The sequence below is a fragment of the Portunus trituberculatus genome, chromosome 16, assembly GCF_017591435.1.
Source record: "Portunus trituberculatus isolate SZX2019 chromosome 16, ASM1759143v1, whole genome shotgun sequence".
NCBI lineage: Eukaryota > Metazoa > Arthropoda > Malacostraca > Decapoda > Portunidae > Portunus > Portunus trituberculatus.
This window is the reverse complement of record NC_059270.1, coordinates 8,803,716-8,821,147: the sequence shown is the minus strand read 5'-3', so window position 1 is coordinate 8,821,147 and position 17,432 is coordinate 8,803,716. Positions and strand designations below refer to the sequence as shown.

Genomic DNA, 17,432 nt, shown 5'->3' with positions numbered 1-17,432 from the left:
TAGGGTAGTGGTTGTAGTGTTAGTAGGGATAGTGGTTGTAGTGTTAGTCAGTGTAGTGGTTGTAGTGGTAGTAGGTGTGGTGGTGGTTGTAGTGTTAGTAGGGTTAGTGGTTGTATTGGTAGTAGAAGTAGTGGTTGTGGTGGTAGGAATAGTGGTTGTAGTGGTAGTAGGGGTAGTGGTTGTAGTGTTAGTAGGGTTAGTGGTTGTATTGGTAGTAGAAGTAGTGGTTGTGGTGGTAGGAATAGTGGTTGTAGTGGTAGTAGGGGTAGTGGTTGTAGTGTTAGTAGGGTTAGTGGTTGTATTGGTAGTAGAAGTAGTGGTTGTGGTGGTAGGAATAGTGGTTGTAGTGGTAGTAGGGGTAGTGGTAGGGTGTGGTTGTATTGGTGGGTTGTGGTGGTAGGAATAGTAGTTGTAGTGGTAGTAGGGGTAGTGGTTGTAGTGTTAGTAGGGTTAGTGGTTGTATTGGTAGTAGTAGTAGTGGTTGTGGTGGTAGGAATAGTGGTTGTAGTGGTAGTAGGGGTGGTGGTTGTAGTGTTAGTAGGGAGAAGTGGTGGTTGTATTGGTAGTGGTAAGTAGTGGTTGTGGTGGTAGGAATAGTGGTTGTAGTGGTAGTAGGGGTAGTGGTTGTGGTGGTTAGTGGCTGTAGTGGTTAGATGTAGTGGTTGTAGTGTTAGTAGGGTTGGTTGTATTGGTAGTATAAGTAGTGGTTGTGGTGGTAGGAATAGTGGTTGTAGTGGTAGTAGGGGTAGTGGTTGTAGTGTTAGTAGGTGTAGTGGTTGTATTGGTAGTAGAAGTAGTGGTTGTGGTGGTAGGAATAGTAGTTGTAGTGGTAGTAGGGATAGTGGTTGTAGTGGTAGTAGGGTTAGTGGTTGTATTGGTAGTAGAAGTAGTGGTTGTGGTGGTAGGAATAGTGGTTGTAGTGGTAGTAGAAGTAGTGGTTGTGGTGGTAGGAATAGTGGTTGTAGTGGTAGTAGGGGTAGTGGTTGTAGTGTTAGTAGGGTTAGTGGTTGTATTGGTAGTAGAAGTAGTGGTTGTGGTGGTAGGAATAGTGGTTGTAGTGGTAGTAGGGGTAGTGGTTGTAGTGTTAGTAGGGATGGTGGTTATAGTGGTGGTAGGGTTAGTAGTTGTACTGGTGGTAGGAGTAGTAGTTGTATTGGTAGTAGTTGTATTGGTAGTAGAAGTAGTGGTTGTGGTGGTAGGAATAGTGGTTGTAGTGGTAGTAGGGGTAGTGGTTGTAGTGTTAGTAGGGATGGTGGTTGTAGTGGTGGTAGGGTTAGTAGTTGTACTGGTGGTAGGAGTAGTAGTTGTAGTGTTAGTACTTGTAGTGGTGGCAGGAGTAGTGGCAGTAGTGGTGGTGGTGGTGGTGGTGGTAGGAATAGTGGTTGTAGTGTTAGTACTTGTAGTGGTAATGGTGTTAGGAGTAGTGGTGGTGGTAGGAGTAGTGATTGTAGTTTTTGTAGGAATAGTAGTTGTTGTGGTAGTAAAGATACTGGTAGTTGTGGTAGTAGGTGTAGTTGTAGTAGTAGGGATAGTTGTAGTATTAGCAGAGTTAATGGTTGTAGTGGTGGTTGTGCTGGTAGCAAGAGTAACGGATGTATTGGTTGCAGTAGTTTTAATATTGGATGAAGTGGTAGCATGGGTAGTGGTTGAAGTTGCAGCAGGAGTGGTGCTTGTAGTAGTAGCAGAACTAGTGACTGTGGTAATTGCAGGACTAGTGATTGTAGTAGTAATAGTTGTAGTGACTGCAGTTTTTGTAGTAGAAGCAGAAGTAGTGATTGCAGTGGTTGTAGGTGAAGTGGCTGTGAGAGTAGTAGAGGTGGGTGTGGTTGTATTAGTGGAGAGGGTGATGGTAGTGGAGGAAGTTGGAGTTGGTGGAGTGGAGCCTGGAGTTGCAGTGGTGGTGTTTGATGTTTTTGTAGTCACTGAATAGGGAGTTGTGGCCACAGATGTGGTTTCGTTACTGTATGGGAGAACAGAAAAGCACATGATTAGGAACAGCCAAGAAGCACAATGAATAATATCAATATGTATTATTATAAGAATTATTTTCATTATTATTCATCTATTTTACTTTTTTTGGTGCACATCACATTCTTCAATCCCTGCATACTCACAACCATCCCTGAGTCAGCCTTAAAAATATCACACATGAGGAAAATGCTAAGTTTTGAGTGCCATGGTGGATTTCTCTTTAAAAATTGATTGGGTGAGTAAATCATCCATCATATGAAAACAAAAAGTACATATCAATACAAAAAATCTTTCAAAAAAGCTGCTCATCATTAACATACCACTTCACCTAGACTGGGCTGGACATGCAGTTACTGGCTACTTTAAAAGCTTTTTCATATAACAGTATAAACTTCAATATTATCATTAGCAAAGGTTAAATCATGTAACTATTGTGACTGAAGATCATTACATATAAAGAGTGTAACTTGTATGATGTACTCTGTGTTCTAACAAGGTGATAAGAGTAGAAACCACGAAGTTGGTAAAGATGTTTGTTGTTATTGGTTAGCCAGGTTTCAGTGACTGCTAAGATATCCTGAGTGGTGAAGATGTATGTAAGAAAGGCAGTAGCTAATGTTACAAAAGTCTTCTGACAAGAGAACTGGAATTTATATGTTAAATATCAATCTTACTGATATCATGCAAGGCTAGTTAATTGTATGTATCTATGTAATTGTAATCTGAAATAATGTTGGTATTAGTGTGTCTGTGTATCTGATGAATGATTTTTAAGATGACATCATCCGTGCTATCAGAACGAGGGTGGAAATTATGATAAAAAAAAATAAATAATGATACTAATAATAGTATACATGTAAAAGTAGTTTAGGTTACTAATACAGCATCAGGTGGTATATACAAATTAAAATGAAAAAGAGGGCAAGATAATTTGAAGTAGAATATAGAAGTATACAAACAAACAAACAAACAAACAAACACAGCAACAGGTGTAATAGAGTGAGTAGAATCGATAACTAATGGAAGAAAATTGAAATATTATTGATGATAATCCAAAATTAAGATCAATTTGAGTACAGTATGTAAACTAGAAAACAACAATAACATGAAGAAAAAATAATAATAATGACAAGAATGGATTCCAGTGTTAATAATTTTGCTTGGGATGACGAAGTAGAGGAGATAATGGTGGTGGTGGTGATAGTAGTAGTAGTAGTAGTAGTAGTAGTAGTAGTAGTAGTAGTAGTAGTAGTAGTAGTAGTAGTAGTAGTAGTAGTAGTAGCAGTAGTAGTAGTAGGTTTTCAGGTTAGTTATTAAGATGGCAACACGATACACTAATAATTTTGAAAACGATGGCATCACTTCTGGTAATTTGGTTACTTATTTATCTTTAGGATGGGACTTAAATTGGTCTTGAAATAAATAATCTAAATGTTTCCTACTACCTACTTGCAAAACCTCAACACCTTGTCGTTTCTGTATTGGGCACATTGATACCATCACCACGACTCTTAATATTCACCATTCTGGTCACCATCATCAAGGAATCTTTCTAATCCTCACAACATATAATCGACGAGAAACATGTTGTGTACCCTTCTCTTTAGTTACTTTGCACGACTGCTCCCCTGCTCGTATCTTTGCTTTACCTGATGCAGCCAGGGATAGGGATGAATGTGATTGAGGCCGCCCATCCAGGGAAATAGTCTGTCTGGGTCTTGAAGTACAACACAAGGTCGCTTGACGAAGAGGTGAAATTCTGGCCAGACGAGATCTCCTTATCACAATACCTGTGTGCGAAATAATGAGGCCAGTATGTGCTTATATTTTGATAGGCGCTTATTAGCAACATTACAAACATTAAAACAACAGGATTAAATTACAATAGTTCTTACTTGATGTCCTCAGTGCTAATATATTCAAGCAGTGATCATGGGTTTCATGATTCTCTTAAGTTCAACACACGAGTATGAAGCAACGAAACGGAACGAAATGAAACGAGAGATGAAATAGGAGAATGAGATGGAGAGGCGCGTCGGGCAGGGATTACAGGATATTATTCGAGAGGAAAATGTCTTAAGAGAAAGAAAGGAAGTGAGTATCCTTCTCTCTATATATGCTGTATGTAGCGAGAAGCAACACTGCTGATGGAAGAGCATATGACACGATTTCCTTCTGTGCCTTATATCAAATTTTGCATTGAAACAATTACCTATAATGAGAGAGAGAGAGAGAGAGAGAGAGAGAGAGAGAGTGTATTTACTTAATTGTATTTACCTATTTGTGATTTACAGGGCCCGAGTTTGGCTCTTTATGTACTGTCTCTGTCCACATTTATCAAGTTTGTCCTTCATCTGACTGACACTCGCCGCACACACCACCTCTCTACTCAATTGGTTCCATTTGTCAATGCCATGATATGGGAAGCTATACTTCTTGACATCTCCCATACACCTGTCTTTTTGTATTTTCTTTGCGTGTCCTCTCAGTTGATTGTTGGAAGACATCCTTATCAAGTCTTCTCTATCTAGGATATCCATTCCATTTACTATTTTATACATTGTTATCACATCTCTCTCTCTTCTTTCTTCTAACGTGGGTAAATCCAGTCTTCTTAATCTCTCCTCGTACGGCACCTCCTTAATCCCTTCAGTATCATGACGCATTTCCATATTCATTCTGCTTACTATGTATTGATTTTATACAACTTCAGAAACTCATGTGTGGGACTTAAACAGTGAAGACTGTGGCCATTACTCTTCTGACTTTCATAGACTCTTCCTAATGTCGACAGAATGGTCTAATCAGACACAAATTTCAAGGTAAAAATGTGTCCCAGTATTGAAGGGGTTAAAACCTGGTATCATCTTCGTTCCCAACCGCTGCACTCTTTCAAGTTTCTTCACGTGTTTCTTCATATGTGATGACCATATCACTTCTGCATTTTTCAACTGAGGTCTAATTAAAGTGGTTAATAATTTTTTTTTTTATCATATACTCATCCAAGTAGTTAAATGAGAATCCAGTACTTGTGTGTGTGTGTGTGTGTGTGTGTGTGTGTGGGTGTGGGTGTGTGTGTTCAGGTCTGTCCCATGTGAATCTCTCTCTCTCATTACGCTACTGAGTGCATAGTTATAAAGAAACAAGGCCTACGGATCACAGCTTGACGCCATGAAAAAGGAAGGAAGCTCATATATACTAGTAATAATAATGGAAGTAGTAATAGTAGCAATAGATAGTAGCAGCATAATAACATCTGCAGCTGAAGTAGTGCTTACTAGTGTATTACGAACAAAATCAGACGGTGAATATTAAGAATTTGTCACTTTACACATGTAAGTACTTACACTTCGCCACTGTATAGATTATGGCTTCTAATCTCTAGAAAATCCAGGTAACACAACGGCCGATCGTCCCTGTAGGTATTCCTGCCGTACAAGTGGAAGGCGTGGAAAGTGATGACGGGGGTGTAGCACTGGGGGGCCCTGATCCACTTCACACACCAGATGTCTGCGCGGATGATTTAAAATAAGCGCTACTTAACCAATCCCCTTGTAAAAGGTTAACGAGGTAAGTATGTAATTCAGTGTTTATAAGAAGGAAAGAGAGAGAAGGAGGCAGGGGGAGAAGTTCTGAATCTTAAGACTTGCTTGTCTTATCATCGGGTTCTATCAACTGTAAGTGAATCGTCATCGAAAGGAAAAAAAAAAAATGTTATGGACTTTCCCAGAGTCCAGTGAACCTAAGATGAGTGGAATGAATAAACTGTTAAATGGTTTGACATTATTATTAGTGTTTTATCATCATCGTTATTACAATTGCCATTATTCAACGTTCTTTCAACTTTGAACTATGTAAAGTATCAAGACTCCTTTTTTTAAGATGTGGTAATGTATGATAAATATCTTTCGCGCCGTACGCACTCACGCACGCGCACACGCACACGGACACGGACGCGCACACGCACACGGACACGGACGCGCACGCACGGGCACACACACACACACACACACACACACACACACACACACACACACACACTGACCTCTATCATAGTTCCCTGGATATCCGGGAGAAGATATATTCTTCTGCGTCTGTACCACCTCTGTGCAGGCGGGCACAAGACTATCTGTAAGGGCGGTGGGCAGAGAAAAGCGTATGCATTTGTGTGGAGTTACTGACGACTATATAGATTTAAATACAAAATCATCAGCGAGTCTGTTTTATCATCTAATAAAAGATACACTTACCGTAATACTGCCCGGTGACATTTTCACATCTACTCCCGGAGGTTCCAGCGGGACAAACACACGAACAGTCCCATTTGGTGTATCCCTCTTTACTGCACCTTTCCTCGGTCAGGCCGCAGGCTTGTATCCATTTAGCTAAGGGGTGTGGGATGGATAAGGGTTCAGTGGGGGCGAACGGCTATTCATTATTTAGAGCTGTTTAATTGTTTTATGAAGGAATTAAAGAAGAATGAACGGCAGCTACAAAAAAAGTCGCTTTACAATATGCGTGGTCGGTCTCTCTCTCTCTCTCTCTCTCTCTCTCTCTCTCTCTCTCTCTCTCTCTCTCTCTCTCTCTCTCTCTCTCTCTCTCTCTCTCTCTCTCTCTCTCTCCTGTATCACGTCTGGCTAACCGCTGATTCTCCTCCTTATTAACCACTCCATGAATCAGTGAAAGTGTTATAGATAAGAATGAATATTAGCAAATTATTGGAATTCTGGTACAGGAGAGACCCAGCAGTTTGAGTCTCTCCTATAACATAATTCCCAATCATATCATCCTTATTACTGCTACTGCTGGAGGTGCTGGTGGTGGTGGTGGTGGTGGTGCTGCTGCTGCTGCTGCTGCTATTGCTACTGTTACTACTACTACTACTACTACTACTACTACTACTACTACTACTACTACTACTACTACTACTACTACTACTACTACTACTACTACTACTACTACTACTACTACTACCACCATTAACTAGTACTGCTACTAAGACTTGATCACCATTGTGTTGTAAGAGTATCTCACAAGAGAACATCGCCCACGAGATTATTAAAAAAAGTTTATCCGGAGCTTTTTCCTCGATCTGGCTGCTTGCTGTAACTCGGAGCAGCCTGCAAATTTCATCCAAAAGCATTCTCACGGTCGAGAACAGCAGCTGGCTCACTGATCGCTGCATTAAGGCATGAACGATGTGCTCATTCCTAAATGCATTTTTTTTCATTATTATAGATTGCTAAGCCTTCAGTAAAATCATTGCAATAAAAGCATAAGGGTGATGCTAGGTGAAGAAAATCTTTCTACCATATCTAGCAATCCAAAGTTTTCGTATGTTGCGTGCACTTATGCACTAAGTTTTACTTATGTCCATGCATTGTCTACACTTGATTTCACTGTATTAACTAAATTATATAGTTCTTGTCCTTATAGAAAATAAACTCTTCTCCAGAAGTTTCATTAACTATTTTACACACACACACACACACACACACACACACACACACACACACACACACACACACACACATATATATATATATATATATATATATATATATATATATATATATATATATTCTATGACATTATATTTCTGTTAGGAGTATTGCTAATACTATATAATATTAATTTCATATCAATCTGTATATTTGAGGATATGTTTGTTATAATCATCTTTAAAAAGATGTCTACTGTAATCCATTTCTGTCAGCTTTTACTTTGATTTTTTAGCAGAAAGTGTGTGTTATTTTTTTTCTTTTAAATGTTAGTTATGTGATATTTCACTCATCTCTTCTCTTGCCTAAAAAGCCACGGCTTTATAAAAATTGGCCGTAATATCCTCTATATTTTACTATGAAATGTATCAATGTACGGTCATTAATAAATGTTCAAATGTTCAAATGTGCAATGAGCGAAGAGAACTTGCAGTAGTGCTATCCAGAAGCAAAATAAGAAAATTTACCGTTTTTTTACATTCAATCTAAATAAATTTAAATAGATTTTCTTTGACTTATTTATACTCCGAAGTGCCAAATATGCAATAAAAATAATGTGTAATAGATCTTTGGGTGGTTGACTTTCTGTGGTGCTTACTAATAACTCTGACCAGAAAATTACTATATATCAGCCAGCATATGACCAAAATTACTTATACCAACTGGATACAATGGTTTCACACACCAGGTATTACGAAAATTACTAAAATGAATAAATAATCTATTTGTCAACGTAATTCGCAATTCTTATTTGTTCAGGTGCTTATCGATACAGGGAGTATCTTGAACCAGGTGATTACGAAAAAAAAAATGTGGAACTGGCTGTTTGTTGTGTAGAGGCAGTCATGGGTCAGGACTCACCTGTGCAGCGGTACATGAGGTTGGCCAGGAGCTTATCTCGGTGTGAGAGGCCACGACCCTGACCAATTAGGCCTTGCAGCAGCGGGTTGAGAGTAGCCAGTGTGGTTTTGCCGTTGACCGAAAGGAACTGTAACGCCAGAATGAAACGGTAAAATAACATGCAGCTTCACAGACCGTTTCACCTAGATTTCCTTACATAGATCAAGGATTGTCAATCTTTTTTCTCGTTAAGAACCACCTAAATTATAAGACTATCTACTCGATCCCCAAGTAATCTGACATGGAACAGAATGTTAATTTAGTGACTGACAATAACTCAATATTATGTAATGGTATATTGCAAAGGATATTATTATCTAAGCACCCCTGGAAATCTTCTTGTGAGCCCTAGGGTGTTCACGAACCCCAGGTTGAGAACCGCTGTTGGGTGAATAAAGTGCTGACATGGTCCACGATTACTTGCCATGGTTGTACTGTATTCTAAATGCTAATGAAATTATTGAAACATTTTAGATGCAGCCTTTCTAAAGATTTCAAGTCCCAAAGTGTATACTATCAATTAATGTTTCTCTAGAGACAGAGATATCGCCGCACGGGTTGTGTCCCGCTTGAGAGAGCGGTCCCCGCAACACATACCCGGCCGCTCGCCACACTTAATTTTCATTTACCATTTTTGATCAAACAAAGCAAAAAACCATTATATGTGTATAGAGTATTTTTTACTCAGCATCACCCAAACTATCATATCCCTAAGTAAGTACCACAACTTGTGAAACACCCTGTTATATATATAAACCTTCAAGTTTATTTACTGCTCAAAACTTTACCCTCCCTAATAAACAGTTCAGATCTTCCCTTGTTATAAAAGGATGGCTGCCAAAATAAGAAAAAAATAAGTAAATACCTGTGCATCGGCGTGCATGAGGGAAGTAAGATCGTATGATAAGCCAAAGTTAGTCACCAGCTGTGATGGCACTTTGCTAAGACGGTAACGGAGGAAGGGCACTACGTTCTCTTCGTTGACATGCACATACAGGTCGCGGTCTGGCCGATTGTGTTCATCATACCAACCAAGAGCACGGGCCAGGAGCCGAACAATGCGTCCAAACTATTGAGCAAAGCGGGGCAATGTGAAAAGAAAGAAATCAATGAGAGGAAAGGAGAGATATAGAAAAAAAAGATCACATAGCGCATTAACGGAGCAACACGATTTTACTGAGAGATGTACGAAAAAATGGGAGCTTTTTAATGAAGAAGCGTGAGTCAAGTAGTTGGAAAATATATGGTTCTTTAAATGGAGACGCCCTTGTACTGGATATGTGCGTCCCGGTGTTTAGTGATGCATAATTTTACTCAGGTAGAAAAAAAGAAACTCGTGCGTGCACTGTAATGCATCACATTTTGGTAAAAGTACGGAATTATTTTAACGGTCATTTCTTAGTTTTATAATTCTAGTGTGATGATGAACATAAGATAAGTTTCATTATGTTGCTCGTTCCTCACCTTCCTACAGCCTGGTCCAATAACAACGTCCTGGCCAGTCTTGGAGACGCGGCCAATGGCAGAGCGACACAGGGTGCCACGGACAAGTCTCAGGTGAGGACCCTTGGGATCACGCACTTCCATGAACTTGATACAGGTGTGAAGCATCCAGTAGGTCATTGCCTTCCTCACAGCCCTTCTGTACTCTGGGGCTGCCTCCCAGGTGAAGGCGACTGGTTATTGTTTAGATAGCAAACATGTGTCACAACGTAATCTTCTGAATCTTACAAGTGTTGGTTAGCTTTTATGTCATCTTGTCAATTTTTGCACCAAGTCAAACTTATACTCTACTCATTCAAATCATAAATGATCATCTTCAAATGATAACTGAAATTTTCTGAGATTTTAAGTACCTAGTCACTGGCTACCGTTTGATTTCTGGGGTACGTACGTATGTAAACTCAAATTAATCGACCTAAATTCTAAGTAGTAACACGCTTAGGTTGATGGAAACATTTCTATGCTTTCGTTGAAGCTGAACTTATGCCATACGCCTACATCTCCCATCAATCTGATGAAATTTGTTGTGATTTAATAGAGGTCTGCAAGGGTGTCCAACTTCACTCTCCACCTCCACACCAACGGTACTTGTGCATCTCAGGTCATATCGGTAACATTATTATTATTATTAATTTATATTCTTTTGCAAAACCTGCACCTGCGAAATCTGCCTCATTTCATCCCTCCTATAAACTTTCGATGTGTTAGTCAGTGTCAAAAGCAATCAGTTGACCTATCAACGTAGATCACTGCGGTCATGATGTAATGCTCTTGTATTACAAAGACATCTCTAAGCTTGTTCGTTCTACAAAGACAAGAAACTCATAGCTGGAAAATTCAACATAAATAATTTCTATCACCTACATGTGATAAAGCTTTATCAGAATTACTTCTAGCTAACTTATACGAACTTGAATTAATTACGCAAATAAACTGCCGTCAGGTGACGAGTTTGAGTCATAAACAAAGGAAATCAGCGAAACAATTCGTACAGATTTCTTAGGTATTGTTAACGAGGTTTACTGTGAAAATTGATGTCTCAAGACCAGGGAGAGAACAAACTAACGGTCATCTTTTCATCATCACTATGTCCGACATTCAATTTTTTTTTTTTTATGTAGGAGAGAGGCCAGCTAAGGTAAAAAACTATAAATAAAAAAGGCCCACTTGGGTGCTAGTTCTTTAGAAGATAGAAAAGTGTTAGCCAAAATTAGGGAGTAAATGTCTTGATACCTCCAGCCTAAAAGAAGACAAGTCGTAGGAAGGTGGAAATACAGAAGCAGGTAGGAAGTTCCAGAGTTTACCAGTGAAAGATATGAATGATTGAGAATACTAGTTAACTCTTGCATTAGATGATTGGACAGAATAAAGATGAGAGGAAGAAGAAAGCCTTGTGCAGCGAGGCCGCAGGAGGAGGGGAGGTATGCAGTTACCAAGATCAGTAGAACAGTTAGGATGAAAATAGCGATAACAGATAGAAACAGAGATGCAATATTTCGGCGGTGAGAAAGAGGCTGAAGACGGTCAGTCAGAGGAGAAGAGTTGATGAGACGAAAAGCTTTTGATTCCACTCTATCTAATAAAACTGTGTGAGTGGAATCCCCCCAAACATGCGAAGAGTTCTCCATACAGGGGCGGATAAGGCCCTCGTACAGAGTAAGTAGTTGGAGGGGCGAGAAAAACTGGCGGAGACGCCTCAGAACGCCCAACTTCATAAAAGCTGTTTTAGCAAGAGATGAGATGAAGTTTCCAGTTAAGATTGTGAGTAAAGGACAGACCGAGGAAATTCAGTGTGCGGAAGAGGAAGACAGCTGAGTGTCATTGAAGAAGAGGGGATAGTTGTCTGGAAGGTTGTGTTGAGTTGATAAAAGAAGGAATCGAGTTTTCAAGTCATTGAAAACTACTAGATTTTCTCTGCCCTAATCGGAAATCTTAGAAAGATCAGAAGTCAGGCGTTCTGTGGCGTTCCTGCGTGATCTGTCGTCTCTGAAAGGACGTGGAAAGATGTAGGGTGGTATCATCAGCGTAGGAGTAGATAGGGCAAGAAGTTTGATTAAGAAGATCATTAATGAATAATATAAAGAATGAGTGACAGGACAGAACCCTGAGGAACACCACTATTAATAGATTTAGGAGAAGAACAGTGGCCGTCTACCACAGGGCACAACAACACAGCAATAGAACGGTCGGAAAGGAAACTTGAGATAAAGTTGCAGAGAGAAGGATAGAAACCGGAGGATGGCAGTTTTCAAATTAAAGTTTTATGCTAGACTCTATCAAAAGCTTTTGATATGTATAACGCTACGGCAAAAGTTTCACTGAAATCTCTAAAAGAGGATGACTCAGTAAGGAAAGCCAGAAGATCACCAGTAAAGCGACCTTGACGGAATCCATACTGGCGGTCAGATAGAAGATTGTGAAGTGACAGATGTTTAAGAATCTTCCTATTCAGGATAGATTAAAAACTTTAGACAAGCAAGAGATTAAAGCTATAGGACGGTAGTTTGAGGGATTAGAACGGTCACCCTTTTTAGGAACAGGCTGAATGTAGGCAAACTTCCAGCAAGGAAGGAAAGGTAGAAGTCGATAGACAAAGTTGAAAGAGTTTGGCCAGGCAAGGTGCAAGCACGGAAGCACAGTTTTTGAGAACAATAGGAGGGACCCCATCAGGTCCATAAGCCTTCCGAGGGTTTAGGCCAGCAAGGGCATGGAAAACATCATTACGAAGAATTTTAATTGTAGACATGAAATAGTCAGAGGGAGGAGGAGGGAGGACAAGCCCAGAATCATCCAAGGTGGAGTTGTGAGCAAAGGTTTGAGAGAAGAGTTCAGCTTTAGAGACAGAAGAGATGGCAGTGGTGCCATCAGGATGAAATAAAGGAGGAAAGATGAAGAAGTGAAGTTATTTGAGATGTTTTGGCTAGATGCCAGAAGTCACGAGGGAGTTTGAGTTTGAAAGATTTTGACATTTTCTATTTATGAAGAGTGTTTGGCAAGTTGAAGAACAGACTTGGCATGATTCCGGGCAGAAATATAAAGTGCATGAGATTCAGGAGATGGAAGGCTCAAGTACCTTTTGTGGGCAACCTCTCTATCATGTATAGCACGAGAACAGGCTGAGTTAAACCAAGGTTTAGAAGGTTTAGGTTGAGAAAAGAATGAGGAATGTACGCCTCCATGCCAGACACTATCACCTCTGTTATGCGTTCAGCACAAAGAGATGGGTCTCTGACACGGAAACAGTAATCATTCCAGGAAAATCAGCATAATACCTCCTCAGGTCCCCCAACTGGCAGAGGCAAAACGCCAGAGGCACCTTCGCTTTGGGGATCCTGAGGAGGATTGGAGAAATAGGACAAGATACAGAAATGAGATTGTGATCGGAGGAGCCCAACGGAGATGAAAGGGTGACAGCATAAGCAGAAGGATTAGAGGTGAGGAAGAGATCAAGAATGTTGGGCGTGTCTCCAAGACGGTCAGGAATACGAGTAGGGTGTTGCACCAGTTGCTCTAGGTCATGGAGGATAGCAAAGTTGAAGGCTAGTTCACCAGGATGGTCAGTGAAGGGAGAGGTAAGCGAAAGCTGGTTGTGAACATTGAAATCTCCAAGAATGGAAATCTCTGCGAAAGGGTAAAGGGGCAGAATGTGCTCCACTTTGGAAGTTAAATAGTCAAAGAATTTACTATAGTCTGAGGAGTTAGGGGAGAGACAGACAGCACAGATGAATCTAGTTAGAAAATGACTATTGAGTCGAAGCTAGATGGTGGAAAACTCAGAAGATTTGAGAGCGTGGGCACGAGAGCAAGTTAAGTCGTTGTGCACATAGACGCAACATCCAGCTTTGGAACAAAAATGAGAATAGAGAAAGTGGGAGGGAACAGAGAAGGGGCTACTGTTGCCTCAGGCAGGTGTGTTTCGGTGAGGAAAAGAATATGAGGTTTAGGTGAGGAGAGGTGGTGTTACACAGATTGAAAATTAGATCTAAGACCGCGAATGTTGCAGAAGTTAATAAAGAAAAAGTCAAGGGAGGTGTCAAGACATTTGGGGTCATTATTTTTGGTCCCCTCCCCAGAAGGGGACTCCGAGGCTGGATTTGGAGCAGCCATTTTTTTTATTTTGAATTTTAAGTGAAGGGTGTATGTGTGGTAAGTGCATGTAGTTTTATCAGAAGAAGGAGTGTTGTCTTTAGAGAGCAGGCTGTGGCTGCCCCCTTGAGTTGTGAGACACAAAGGGAAACGTTCAACGAGATCACAGCTAGCTTTAATGGACGGTTCACAGCACTCCATGAACTAGTGCTATTAGACCTCGCTGGGAGTAAATTATCGTTTCGGTAGGTGTCTACTACCTCCTCCGTTCCATCATTACAAGGCTCATTACTGATGACTAACTGGCGGAGACTTCTGATGACTAAACGTAATATGCCTGTATCTCTGTGAAAGCTTTATTAAACGTAATTACACTCACGCACTCAGATTGACCACCACATAGGGGACGAGAGGCAGTCCGTCGTCTCCGTCTGGCCAGTAGAGGGGAGAGAATGCCGTGGCTTTCCTTTCTTCTGCTTTGTATTGTAAATCTCCTTCGTTTAGCGAGTCCAGCGTTAATTCTTCACTGGGTACCCTTAAGGGTTGGTTCAACTGTGCTGCTATGATGGCGGTGATGGTGGTAGTGTTTGAAGTAATATCGTCTCGTGTTCTTGGCTCCTGAAAATGCACGTGTTGAGGACATGAATTTCTTGTTACTAGCCCACTCCGATATTGCAAGTTACGATACGACATTTTCATTAATTTTCAATTAGAGGCATATTTTACCGTCCTATGAAATATTAAAGTAGACTACATAAATGTAGCTTCAAGTTCGATAGAAGTGCAAATTCTTCTGCTGAATAGGCAATAAACCTATTGGTAGTGAAGATAGAGGATGTTCCCAAGAATAGAACCACATTCACAGGTTCTCACCATGAGCCAGGGCACCAAGGCCAGCATTGTCACCAGAGACAACATCAACAGTAGTCGCGCACGGAACGAGGTGCGTGAAACATTCATGTTCCGTTGCTTGTGCCTGATAGAACCAAACTGAGTGACCAATCCGCTCAGGTGCGCACACCATTGGCGTTGCGGGGGAAGTGGTGGGTGTACCACTATGTATGGGCATATTTTCCTTTGAATTTTACCCTACAATGATCTCAGAAAGACTCATGCCATTCGCTTTATGTTAAATGTTCACTTAACAGATTGAAACTACACATATATAACATACTGCCGAGTCGTCATGAAGATTCGCAGTCTAAACACAGTGTGTGTTTGTGTGTGTGTGTGTGTGTGTGTGTGTGTGTGTGTGTGTGTGTGTGTGTGTGTGTGTGTGTGTGTGTGTGTGTGTGTGTGTGTGTGTGTGATATTTTTTCCTGTCATTATGTGAAAAGGATGCCAAAGGAAATGAAACATATTCCTTTTCCTTGTAACCGTAGTTTTCTAAAACATTGATTGTACGTTTAAAAATGTCGGTACATTATATTGGTAATCAAAAGTGCATAATGACTGGAAGGACACGTCAAACGACATGCAGACGTTATGATCATTAGTTTATTATGTTCCCGGTTGTTTTAACAATGAAAAAAAAAATTTATCTTCTCTCCTGATGTTGGTGTACAATTAATCATTGGCCACGAAAGGCTGATAGTTTTCAGGAAATTTTTGAGTGAGTGACAAATAAGAACAATGTGATTTAGACATTTAGTGAGTAGGTACTGTCCTAATGTTATTAATCATGCACATTTTGATAACGCATGCACATTGTACAGAAGACTTGTGGAATATTCCTAAGCCATCAGTTCTCTCAGTAAAGTATTTAAGAATGGGCGAAAAATCTGTGTAATGAGAGCGCTGCGTCACGGCCTGCCGGTCGCTCTCTGACTCGTGTCGCTCAGCAAAAGAGCCACTCTTACCAACAGTGTCTGCCCGTCGCCAGTTAGACCCATATATCGCGATGGTGGAGCAGCTGTTAACCATCCATCACGGCCTGCATGTCTCTCGGAGCCGTACATCTTAGACTTTTGAGCCTCCGACAACCCACTTTCGCCTACGTGTTTCCTTGTATACCCCTCAACTCGTCCCATACATCGGTGACTGTATGACTCACATTTCGTTTGGAAGTAAACTCCAAAGCCAAGTGGATCTCAAAGTTATGACGCATCTGATGTAATGGGCCATTTGAAACATGTAGATTAAGATGTAATGTGTTCCTTGGTATTTTATTGTGAATTTAACCACTCGACATTCATCCTCCTGTACATTTACTATACCGTCTTACAGACTGTAATAATACAAAGAAAAAGAACCAAGTTGGTAAATAATCAAATACAGTCACTCCCTAAAGTCCGACTACTTCCCTGGATAGCGGCGTGCCCTTATAGCTGGAAGCCGTTCTTAAACAAGCATTTACATTTCACTAGCTCAAATGGAGAGGGAGGGTGAGGAGAGACAGGTGAGAGATGGAAGTACTCGGAATAACGGGAGGCCCAAGGAACTGTGTGTGTGTGTGTGTGTGTGTGTGTGTGTGTGTGTGTGTGTGTGTGTGTGTGTGTGTGTGTGTGTGTGTGTGTGTGTGTGTGTGTGTGTGTGTGTGTGTGTGTGTGTGTGTGTGTGTGTGTGTGTGTGTGTGTGTGTGTGTGTGTTAAAATAAATGGAAGATAAATGATTATAAATATTATGATAACTACTAACATTAAGTATTATCATGATCTATATAACTCTAATAAATCAAGACAAATGGAATAGAAAAGAAATGAGTTGATAAGAATAAAAAAGAAGAGAGGAAAGGAAGCGGGACAACGAAGACAAAGGAGGTGGACTGAAATACCCAAGGGTTAAGAGGTGACAACACGCAGACTCCCAGGTGGAGGACTGCCAGGGCTGCACCAGAGGATTCTTTCATCCCTTTAACACCGTTCTTTACTACTGCTGTAGTGTTCATAATAACAAAGCCAAGTGGTAGGGTAAATACACATCTACACTTCTCACCTGGACCACGACCTCCCTTCAACCCCTAAGCGGTCGTACACGTAAGCCACTAAGGCAGATAAGTACTTGTGGGGTCTTTGTTTTTTGTTATAGTTAGTTAGGTTAATTAGTTTTGTTATTGGTGCAAAGGTACAGCGCTCGACCTGGGTGGCCTGGTTAGTGTTGTCTGGTACACTTAATGTAATCTAACGTCTTCAAGTTGGTATAGTGTTTATTTTTGGGGGGATGAAGTGTGTCAAAATGGTAATAAAGAGTGGCTTGAAAACTAGTTGGACTTTTCAGCGGTCTGAGGGGAGACAAATTGAGGATGACTTGAATATGATTCTCAAAAATGAAAGGGGTTTAGAATGTAAGAAATGAAAGAGTTAGGTAGACAGAGTAGTGAAACGTGTGGGACGAAGTGAATGGAAGAGTATGTGAACACTTACCACCAACTTAGGAGTAATATATCAGCTTACCTATCAAGGCAGTGAGTAATAATTCATTAATATCATTCTTCATGGTTCAGAGCAATTTCTACTGAATCACAACTTAGAC

General features: G+C 40.5%; 1 protein-coding gene across 1 annotated transcript; it reads right to left on the bottom strand.

The window, feature by feature from the left end:
- Positions 1–3: 3 nt before the first annotated feature.
- Positions 4–15,884, bottom strand: LOC123504642 (flocculation protein FLO11-like; the record flags this gene model as incomplete). The annotated part of the gene is given in 13 exon segments (XM_045255356.1): positions 4–368; positions 371–542; positions 544–574; positions 1,217–1,960; positions 3,621–3,761; positions 5,319–5,481; positions 6,017–6,100; positions 6,222–6,356; positions 8,334–8,460; positions 9,238–9,441; positions 9,837–10,048; positions 14,345–14,579; positions 15,675–15,884. Coding segments are annotated over 13 exon segments (2,823 nt in total), but the record flags the coding sequence as incomplete, so codon positions are not given.
- Positions 15,885–17,432: the final 1,548 nt, after the last annotated feature.